This window comes from Cryptomeria japonica, chromosome 10 (assembly GCF_030272615.1).
Source record: "Cryptomeria japonica chromosome 10, Sugi_1.0, whole genome shotgun sequence".
Classification (NCBI taxonomy): domain Eukaryota; kingdom Viridiplantae; phylum Streptophyta; class Pinopsida; order Cupressales; family Cupressaceae; genus Cryptomeria; species Cryptomeria japonica.
This window is the reverse complement of record NC_081414.1, coordinates 352174645-352185615: the sequence shown is the minus strand read 5'-3', so window position 1 is coordinate 352185615 and position 10971 is coordinate 352174645. Positions and strand designations below refer to the sequence as shown.

General features: G+C 35.1%; 1 protein-coding gene across 1 annotated transcript; it reads right to left on the bottom strand.

The window, feature by feature from the left end:
* Window positions 1-8924: 8924 nt before the first annotated feature.
* Window positions 8925-10543, bottom strand: LOC131051685 (probable ascorbate-specific transmembrane electron transporter 2). Its single transcript, XM_057986282.2, has 4 exons — window positions 10104-10543; window positions 9768-9816; window positions 9482-9681; window positions 8925-9384 (listed from the first exon to the last, which is right to left on the bottom strand). The coding sequence occupies exons 1-4, from the start codon at window positions 10254-10256 to the stop codon at window positions 9115-9117; spliced, it is 672 nt and encodes a 223-aa protein (XP_057842265.2). The 5' UTR covers window positions 10257-10543; the 3' UTR covers window positions 8925-9114.
* Window positions 10544-10971: the final 428 nt, after the last annotated feature.

Genomic DNA, 10971 nt, shown 5'->3' with positions numbered 1-10971 from the left:
GACTTCCTTTGTAATTGAGCAGTGAGCTCTAGTCACTTGGCCTTCCTGCATGTGCAGGCCCCTCTTGTAAAACAGTGATATTCCCTTATTGGCCAGTAAGTGAATATTGTGGGTCACAAATCCCACAGAGGTTTTTCCCACACCGAGTTTCCTCGTTAAACTACTGTGTTATGGTGTGCTTTTCATGTGGTTATTGTTATTCTTGTTTACTGCATTATTTTTGGTTTACTGGTACACAGTGTTGATATGCTTTACATGTTTTAAATCAAGTAAATTCACAAACCGGTTAGATACTGATTTAACGTTAGATACTAATTCACCCCCCCTCTCGGTATCTTTGGGAATCCTAACAATTGGTATCAGAGCTTGGTCCTCTATTTTCAAAAGCCTAACAACTTGAGGAAGATCTTGTCATCGGTAGAGATGGAAAACTTGAGAGAACAATTGAAAACAGCTCTTTCAGACTATGATGCAGAAAAGGTGAAGAATATCAAACTTGAGGATGATCTAAAGGTTGCTCAAGATATCATTCAAGCGCTTCAAGAAAATCTTACCATTGCAAGAAATAAGAGAAGAGAACTTTGTGAAAAGATGCAGAATGAGAATAATGAAAAGGAAACTCTTAATGATCTGGTAAACAAGCTAAGACAAGAGATGAGTACAACACAGAATGAGATGCAGGATATGACTATGAGATTTTGTAAAGAAATTGAAGATAGGAAGAAGAATGAAGAAGACTTGGCCAGAAGACTAAATGATGCTGGAAATGAAAACACAAGACTTAGTCATGAAAATGATATGTTGAAGACAGATCTAATGCACACACAAAATGATAGAATTGAACTCATAAGACAGAAAGGAATCTTGGAAAGTGAACTAACTGCTGCAAATCATCACAAAGAAAAATTCAAGAAAAGTTCAGAAGAACTTGGTGACATGCTGAAGAATCAGAAACCTAATGGTGATACAAATGGCCTTGGCTTTGAAGTTGGTGAAAGCTCCAGTACTGCAAACAATCATGATCATAGCAAACCAGTAAGACAACCTACTGCTTACAAGTTTAAGGGCAAATGCTTTAACTGTAACAAGTATGGTCATAGAGCAAATCAATGTAGATCTAAAAATTATCAGAACACTAATACACCCATCGTTCAATGTTATAAATGCAACAAACTTGGTCGTAATGCAGAAAATTGTAGAATGAATGTGAGATGTTATATTTGTGGAAGATTTGGGCACTTATCTAATCAATGCATAACACATACCGACATAGGATATGGGAAAGCTATTCAAAGGAACAATGTGACTTGTTATGCTTGTAACAAGATCGGACATATTGCTAAATTTTGCAGAAGTAAGGCATTACCGACAAATAACAAAGGTCCTAGTTTGAAAGGTAAAGAAAAAGTTGAAGAGGTAAAGCAAGAATTTTCAAAACAATGGATCAGAAAGTCAGATCAGAATATTGATGGGAATACTCCTCCACCGGCAGAATAGAGTAACACTCCACTGGCAGGACACTCCTCATCTAACTGAAGAAAAATCTTTTGAGGGTTTAGCAACAAATGAAATACATGCTATTATTCCCTCGGTTGATGGTGAGAAGTTGAAATTACTTCTGTACCGACAGATGACTTAAGTTGTGACTTAACCGGCAAGCATTAAATGAGGTAGTTGGCGAAAATAACATTATAAAGCAAGTGTTTTGGCTCCATTTTTCATTCACCGAGCATTCAAATCTTCAAGAGCGCGAAAATTCCTGAGTGAAGGTACTCCAAGCAAAGAAGTGAAGCAATCCATCAAAGCATTCATCCTTGAGGCGGATTGAGGTATTTATAGCTATGGCATCTTCATCCACTCCTGAATTTATTGCAAACCCTACTGTTGTTGAAGTTGTTAAGCGACCTAGACCCGTTTTTCAGCTAGTTCCCGAAATTGCTAAGAAAGATGATAGCATAGGTGCATTCTCCCAAATCCCTAAAGGAGTAGTATATGTTGAAGACCCTAGAATGCATATACATTGTCATATTGATGAACTAGGTGATGATGAAATTAAAACTATGTATGAGACTGTAATCTGTGATGAATCCATAAATGTCAAACCTGAACACAAGATAGTAGAAACCCTAGGTTTCACTTAAATACTTAGTATCCCAAATTTCCCCAAGGATATCATAAGGATTGTGTTAAGCAGAGTACATGGTGAATTTTTCTAGTTAGACTCTATTCACAAGATCACAAAAGAAGCGATAAGGGCAGTAACAGGGTTACCCTCCATCGGCAACAGACCTAACAAAACTAAGAAGGTCTCAAATGACTTAGTGACAAACCTAACCGGTGCAACATTTGATAAAAGATCACTAAGGGTAAACAATGTAAAGGATACAAATATTAGATTTATTAGTATGATCTTAGGTTACAAGGCTACACATGCAAATAGGTTAAACTCGATTTCTAGCCTATGTATTAAGAGTGCCTATGATATGGTAAATGATAATGCAAGGATAGACATATGTGAATGGCTTAAAGATGAGCTAATAGACAATCTAGGAAAGATCAAAAGGGAAAAGAAAGGAACATTCAAATTTGGAAACCTACTTGTTTGTCTGATGCTATACATAACCAAACAAGTACTCGGTATTGGTGCCAAAGATTTTGGATTTGATATACCGGTAGGAAAACAACTATCAGAATTGTTGAACAATATGGGAGAGAACATGGAGAAAACCATAAATGAGCACTTTCAAGCACTAAAGGCTCAAATGAAAACAAGAGTAAGGCTATCACAAGCTATTGTGGATAAGTACCCAAAGGAAATCTTTTTTGTAATAAAGAAAGATGAAATTTGGATGGAGGTAGTTATTCCTAGAACCATCTAGGTTACTAAAATGGGGTATGAGACTGATGACAACATAATAGAAACTTATGCAAAAGTCCTCCTGGAAGCTCCTAAGGAACCGGAAGAAAAAGTATCTGGTAGTGTTGAAACTATAGAAAGCCAAAATCAATCAAGGAAAAGAGTTAAGAAGGTTGAGGCAACTGTTAGAAAAGGAACCCGACAGGAAAAAGCTATTGAAGAAGGTGTGCTAAAACAAACCGATATAACTAAAAGTGAGTTGGAAGCACTTCAACCGGAAACTCACCTTTAACCGATTGGAATTTCTTCAGAAAGTGACATACCTGTTGTATTTAGGAGAGTTGAAAGGAAAAGAAAACCTTCACCGAAACCTTCTCCTACACCAAAGAGGACAAGACAGAAGCAACAAGCAATGAGGCCCCCAACAAAGAAATTAACTCCAAAGAAAAAAAAGATGACTCCTAAGAAGAAGACACAACAAACTATTGCTCCCATTGATAAACTTCTCAGTGAAATTACAGAGGATGGAAAGTTGAAGAACATCAACAAATTATATGACACACTATCCACTAATGACAAAGAGAAAGTAGAGAACAATGTGATCTTACACTTAGATATTTTCAAGAAATTTTTGATGCAAGTTGTTGATGAAATACCAACAAATCTATATAATAGAGTAGAAGCTAGAAGAGTAGCTATTGTTGAGCTAGCTAAGAAAATAAAGATTGAAAAACTACTTGCAGTGCACCCTGTTACCTCACCTGATGAGATAGATCAATTAATCTCTGAGGCTAACTGGTCAGTATTCTCAACTGCTCACCGACATGTAGCACTGATGGCAGGAAGAGTAAATCAAGTAACAGAGGAAACATCAGATGCATGGGACATATTCCTAGTAGAAAAAGAGAAACAGGAAGAGTATCAAAAACCTAAAACCTTCAAGGTATATCAAAAGGACAAGGACAAAGGAAAAGGTAAGGTAGGTGGACCTCCCAGTATAAAGATAACAGACAACTTACCCCCACTACCTCTAGATACTCCAGCGGTAGACACTACTAACAATCAACCGGCAACTGAGAGTATAGACACACCACATGAGGATACAAATCTTGATTCTGAGGTGTCATATACAATGAACATTGACACTCAGGAAGTCAATATTGTGGTGGATAAGGAATCAACTGAGAAATCAGATGTGGCAACAGAGCCACCGACAGGAAATATTGCAGTAGAAAATATTGAAATTGGGGAACTAAAACAAACTGAAGGATCAATAGAACCTCCGGACACTGGAAAGGCAAAAACCACAGATGTGCATACTGATGCATCCACTGAGCCACCGACAACTACTGAAATTGAAAAACCAACTGAGTCACCGGCAACAGGAAACACAGAGGAAAAACCGGCAGTGGACAACACAGAGAAACAGGTAGAGCAACAGGCTCCTTCACAGGTACAAACATAGACAGGGCCACCGGCCCAAAATGAAAATCCTAAAATTTTATTTGTAGAAATGCAAACTCAAACAGATCTTCCAGAGAAAGAGGAAAGCAAAGCTATAACTACAACCGGCGGATTACAGGTTGTAAAAATTGTTGGACAAACATCTGGTACAACCATGACAGAATTTAGACCTACTAATGTAGCTGAGGTCTTATTAGATTCAATAAAGAAAATAACAAAGTGCAATGCACAAGCCTATAAGGCTATAGATGACACTTTACCTATTTTGAAGATGATAGCACCAAAGTGCAGTGTTGAGAATAAAGATTCTTTGAGCCAATTAGACACATTGTCTAAGTATATAACTGACAACCTAATAACACAGGACAAAATAAATGAGGATACATTTAAGGAAAGAATGATGAAAGAGAAAGAAAAATTCTTTATGGAAATTGTGAATAAGAACAAAGAGGAAATGGATACTCTTTTACCAGAACTCAGTGAAATCAATTTTTACTTCAAGAAATTGTATAGGGACACTTGCAAAATGGATGTATTAATAGAGGATCTTGACAAAGAAATCAGAAAAGCACAGGATAAGATTAATAATATTGTTGATAATCTGATTGGAACATCAGACTCATTTTTGGAATTAGAGTAGAAAATTACAGAGCAGGAAGAGAAAATCAAGAAACTGGAAAATGAAAAACAAAGAATAAAGGACAAAGCAAAGGACTTAAAATGCAGACTTGGTCCAAGACTAGAGTATCTTATTTCTTTGAGAAAAGAAATATCTGAGGCTCTGGTTCCCAGACTAAAGACATCAGAAGAGAAAATGCACATACTCACCAGTACAGTGCAGAGGACTCAAGAAGCCATAAAAGACTGCAAAACATTTAGCAATGGAATAAATCTAGTTTTGACAGACATTTTTCAAATTGTAACCCACCAGTTACAAGAAGTCAGGCAGGACTCCACTAACAGCGAATGACAACCTTTGTCATTGATGTCAAAGGGGGAGTAGAGGAATGAGAAAAATGGTTCATCTGCTCAGGGGGAGCATACAGTTTTGGTAAGACATTTTTGGCAGACTATTTTTGGATATCATTTTTGAACACTTTTTTATTTTTCTCATGAGTGTTGCCATCAATGCCAAAGGGGGAGATTGTTGGCAAATGCACACTCCAATGAGAAATTGTAGGTGATTGAAGGTTTTGTCATTGATGGCAACCTTGCAATCATATGATACCGGCAAGACAAATATACCGGCATCGATAAAATCTACACCGGCACACAGAACATCGACAGTGAAAGGATGGATACCGGCACTCTGGCCGACAGGAATTTTGTTGATAATATATTTTGTAATTAATTATAAAATCATTGTAAGCCAACATGGTGAGTTGTAATATAACTCATATATGTATGAGATCATTGTAGAACATTTAAAAATAATGTGATAGGCAATATTATGCAGACCTAATATGCAAATTTTAAGTTAAGGGTTTATGTATGAAGCAGAGCTAAAACCGGTACTGAATATGGCATAGCAGATGCTAATTTGAAGCAGTACAAGACATTGGATTTGTATAATCCATTTTTGTAAGTCAGTGTGACTTCCTTTGTAATTGAGCAGTGAGCTCTAAGCACTTGGCCTTCCTGCATGTGCAGGCCCCTCTTGTAAAACAGTAATATTCCCTTATTGGCCAGTAAGTGAATATTGTGGGTCACAAATCCCACCGAGGTTTTTCACACATCGGGTTTCCTCGTTAAACTAATGTGTTATGGTGTGTTTTTCATGTGGTTGTTGTTATTATTGTTTACTACATTATTTTTGGTTTACCGGTACACAGTGTTGATATGCTTTACATGTTTTAAATCAAGTAAATTCACAAACCAGTTAGATACTAATTCACACCCCCCCGCCCCCCCCCCCCCTCCCCTCTCAGTATCTTTGGGAATCCTAACAATATATACATAAAATATTAAAATTACTACTTCATGTCATCTTCTAATTCTTAATGGTTTAGTAGCTATGGGTGAGAGAAGGTGAACTTAAATTTTAAAAAGTTGATTTCAATGTTCCACTTTGGCCAAAAAAAGAAGGGTTACAACATTGTGGAATCACCCTTTCTTTTGGTTGATTCCATTTAATTTTTGTTTTAGTTTTGAATTTTTCTCTTGTATTTATTTTGATATTTTTTCTTTGTTAGACTCTTCAAATCGGTTGTCTTAACATGATTATAAAGGAAACTCTAAAACACTAACCCAAATGTATACCAAACTTGTCAGGGGTTTGTTATGTCACTCTTGTTGGACTTTCAAAGTTAGCCATCCTCGCGTGACTCTCAAAGTATCTTCAAAACCTTGGCACCTAGAATGTGATGTCACCTTGACCTACCTCTTGGATTTGTATTAATGACAATTATTTCCATGTGATGTTTTCTTTTATTTTTATTTTTAATATTTGCATTTCCTTCATCTATAGCAACTTAATTTTAACCAATTTGCTATCTTGTTGTTTAGTGAAACCTAGTCATCACTTTAGGGTGTCTTGGTTTATGTATGTTTGGATCTCACCTTCAACCTCATAACTCAAGTTTATTTATTGTTTTCTACCTAGGGTTTCTCCCTAGTATGTTAATGATGACTTTGGTTTTAGTTAGCAGGTTTTTTCTTTTACTTTCTTGTCATTGTTTTGGTCATGTGTCATGCATTGGGTATTTATTTTATTATTTTTCATTTTCTTTATGTTTTATTTTGATTTTTATTTTGATCTTTGGTTTTTCATTATCCCCTAGTCATATGGGATATTTTACCGCTTAATAAATCCTTTCTACGAGGCTTATGAGTATTTTTTTCTTGTGATGTCATACCCCATAGCCTATATGTCTATCTTGTGGTATTTGCCTAGACCATTTCATTTCACTATGACCTCCTTTGAACCCTTCAAGCTTGCTTCCTTACACTAGAATTTTTTGTAACTTTGGTTAAAGAATAAGATTTTGTCAATGTAGATGTGACTTTGATATTTATATCATACTTATAATTTATTTGTAACTTTGATTAATGTATAAAAATTGACCATAGTGTGACCCTTATTATCATAAGAATGCTTTAATAGTCAAGTGAATGCGAGTCTAAGGTATAAAATTTTGCACTCAACTCTCAAAGCTTTCATCAATACAAGAAATATTATAATAATATGTATAGATATGACTTTAATATTCAAATTATTTTCAATGTTGATTGAATATAAAACACAATAAGAATAATGTGACCCTTATTATTATAAAAGTATGATAATGGTCAATTGAATGTGAGTGTAAGGTGACCCTTATTATTATAAAAGTATGATAATGGTCAATTGAATGTGAGTGTAAGGTACTAATTTTTAGGTTCAAGTCTTGAAGATTTCATCAATATAAGAAAAATATTATAACAAATGTAGACGTGAATTTAATATTCACTTTTTATAATTTGATATAATATAGAAATATTAACTACAATATGATTCCTAAAATCACTTTAAGATTAATTATAATTTTAGAGTAAAATACAATTCTAATAGTAATGCCCATCAAAATCAAAATAGAAATAAGATTAAAAAAGTATATATTAAAAAGGTTATTTTGATAAAAATCCCTCCCTCCCTTAAAAAAAAAAAAAAGAACAGTTACCATGAAAGGAATATCTAAACTTAGGCTAAAACAAAGTTTTTTCTTTCAATGAGCAAAAGTAAATATTAATTACAATATGATTCCTAAAATCACTTCAAGATTAAATATAATTTTAGAGTAAAATACAATACTAATATTAATACCCATCAAAATCAAAATTGACCTAAAAGATTTTTTTTAAAAAGTCTCCCTCCCTCCTCTCTGCCTGTCCCCCCCTCCCAAACCTCTCCTCCCTGTTACCCCCCAAAAAAAAGAATAAAGTTATCATGGAAGGAATATCTAAATCTGAAGGCTAAGGCCAAGGTTTTTCTTTCTATGAGCAAAAGGAAATGTGACATGGAACTCATTTTGCATTTACTTTCTTGGATTTAATGGTGAAGAACTTGTACTATTGAAAGAGAGGTCATAGGGAGTAGGGTATGTACTTCTCATTTGAAGCTAAGTTAGGTGCCTCCTACATGAAGTACTCACATGGTGGACTATAAAAGATCCTTTCCTTTTCTTTTAAAATCTTGAAAGGAAAGGTCACAAATCAACCAATAATACAAGAAATGACAGATAATTTTTAAATAAGACATAAATATAAATGAGTTCTCTTCTTCTCTTATGATCTTGAAACCCTTGATCACCTTGATGTTACATATTTTCCTATTTCTTTCTGTAGTTCAGAATATTGGACTTCAATTTGAAATTAAAAAAAAATCCAAGCCCACCACCTTTTTATTCTTCCATTTCCTTGGAGCCAAACATTCTAATGATCTCTGTAAGAAAACATTAATCTATTTCTGCAGACCTTTGATTAGATTTTAGCTTTATCACAGAATCTGATATTGCAGAAATGTAGACAAATTTAGCATATTATTATGACTTCAATCATTGCTACATTTGTCAATTCTATCACAAAATAGGCTCTGTTAAGCATGTCTTCTATACTTGTACTCATGTAAAACAAATTTCTAACATATTATTATGACTTCGATCATTTTTATTATATTTACCAAGAGATTTGCTTTTTCACAGTGGTTTTGTTCACAAAAAAGATATCAAAAACCTAAATTCCAATCCTTAGAATGGTGGATAGAACGACCTTGGCGAAACAAGGAAGCCTACTACAATTCCAAATTTGCTTTGTAATTACCCTCGTGGTAGAATGGTAGATAGAACGACCAACATGGCAAATATAAGTATAATAATAGCTGTAGAGTTGACAAGCATAGCCTCTGAACTGAATCGATTCAACCCTTTAATCTCTTCAAATGTAAGCTTCTCCAGAATTCCTGTCTCTACTGTTGCAATTGCCATTGCATACAGGAAAACCCCAAAAAACAAGTGCCAAGGAACTATTCTTCCTCTTCTGTTCTTTGATGCGCCGGGGTAAAGAAATGCTATGAATCCCACTACCCACTAAACAGAAATCAACAAAAACAGAAAATAAGTTCAGAGAAAGAAATCTTACAGAAAACTTAATCCAACCCAGAAATCAATGAGAAATCAAGAATACCTGCAGGCCAAACAAAGAGATGACACTAATCCCCAGCCAGGAATGCAAGCTATACATATCTTTAATATGGCTTTCATTGTGGAATTTAAAGACTGCATATATCCCAATGGCACCCAGGATGATTGCAAGGCCCAGAAGGATTAAATGAACCAATTTCTGACTATCCTTTTTGACAGGAACTATTTTGTAAGATAAAATACCTGTACACAAACAGAGCATGTGACTTAAGCTTGATTTCAGATCATATCACTTTTTAAGAAAGGAGAAGCAGAGTGGCTGGATTTACCTTGGCTGGCTAAAAAAATGAAGCCAACAAACATGAAAACTGGATGCAACTGCACAGTGTCTCAAATAGTTAGCAACATGTCAGAGAAATCCAATTATATACCAGACTAATCTTAACAAGCAGCATAAAAACAGGGTATCCTGGCTGTGAAAGAGAAAGAAATATAAGAAGTAGTCATCACCCAGATCATGAAAGCTTAGATCAAGCCCATCAGACAAAGCTGTAAAGTAAGTTTAGATCTATACCCCTTGAAACATATTCTAAAAGCTATCTCATATTGAAAGATTCTGACTAACAGAGCAGGTGAAAAAGTGGGTGAAGAGAGATGATGCTAACATTGAATATACGCTGTTTTTTTTCAGAGTGGAAGGCCAATCCTCCACCATAGTGGAGAACCCAATAAAGCACCAGTATACAAGCTGTTACTCCAAAAACCTGAACAAGCAAAATGACTGGCCCAGCTGTGATACCAAAGCGTCTCCTATCCATTTCTAAGATGACCTTCCTCTCCAGACCAGTTATTTCTGCTCTCCCTTGTCTTCGCAAATCTCAAAGAAAACTTGTTACTAAATGCCCTTTATCTAATCTAAAAGCGAAGAGAACAATGAACTCTTCATGTCTTTATCAATCCCACCATTGGACATTTTTGCCCTTTGTAGAATCAGGCATCCCTAATAACTTCTGTAGCTAAAAACAAAATGTGAAATAGACAATGTCTTGGAACAGCTAGATGCAGCTAATATTTGGAGCATAGTTGCAGTAAATACCAATGTCATTTCCCTTGAACAAAGTTGTGGGCCTGCCATGGACGGTGTCCTTTTAATTTAGGCAGCAAATTCCTTAATGCCATACTGTACCCTCTGTACTATATAGACTGTTCACTGCCCTGGCTCTTTAACCATCGTACTGTCCTGTGTAATGGGCTAGACACACTTTCCTTATGCTTCGGGAAAAGTATCAGTTCAGGAACTTAAAAAGCAATTCATAAACAAGAGTTTTAAAAAAAAAAAAAAACGTTTTTTTTAAAATTATTTTTTAATTGGCTGGAGAGATGTTTCCCACTTCTGCATGCACCTGAACACCTAAAGCAAGGCTTTTCTTACATGTCAAATATTGTCTTTAGCTTTATAGATTTTTCTAATTTTGTACATGATTCAAAAGTTTTTGGTTTCAATAGTCACAAAAATTTTATTCAAAGCTTGAG

What these genes read in the sequence shown, in the direction of transcription:
- LOC131051685 (XM_057986282.2), bottom strand. Translation starts at nt 10,256, where the DNA reads ATGGATAGGAGACGCTTTGGTATCACAGCTGGGCCAGTCATTTTGCTT. An exon ending in AAAAACAGCGTATATTCAAT is followed by an intron (nt 9,817 to 10,103) that starts GTTAGCATCATC and finishes GACACTGTGCAG; the next exon opens with TTGCATCCAGTTTTCATGTT. An exon ending in TCTCTTTGTTTGGCCTGCAG is followed by an intron (nt 9,385 to 9,481) that starts GTATTCTTGATT and finishes ATTTCTGTTTAG; the next exon opens with TGGGTAGTGGGATTCATAGC.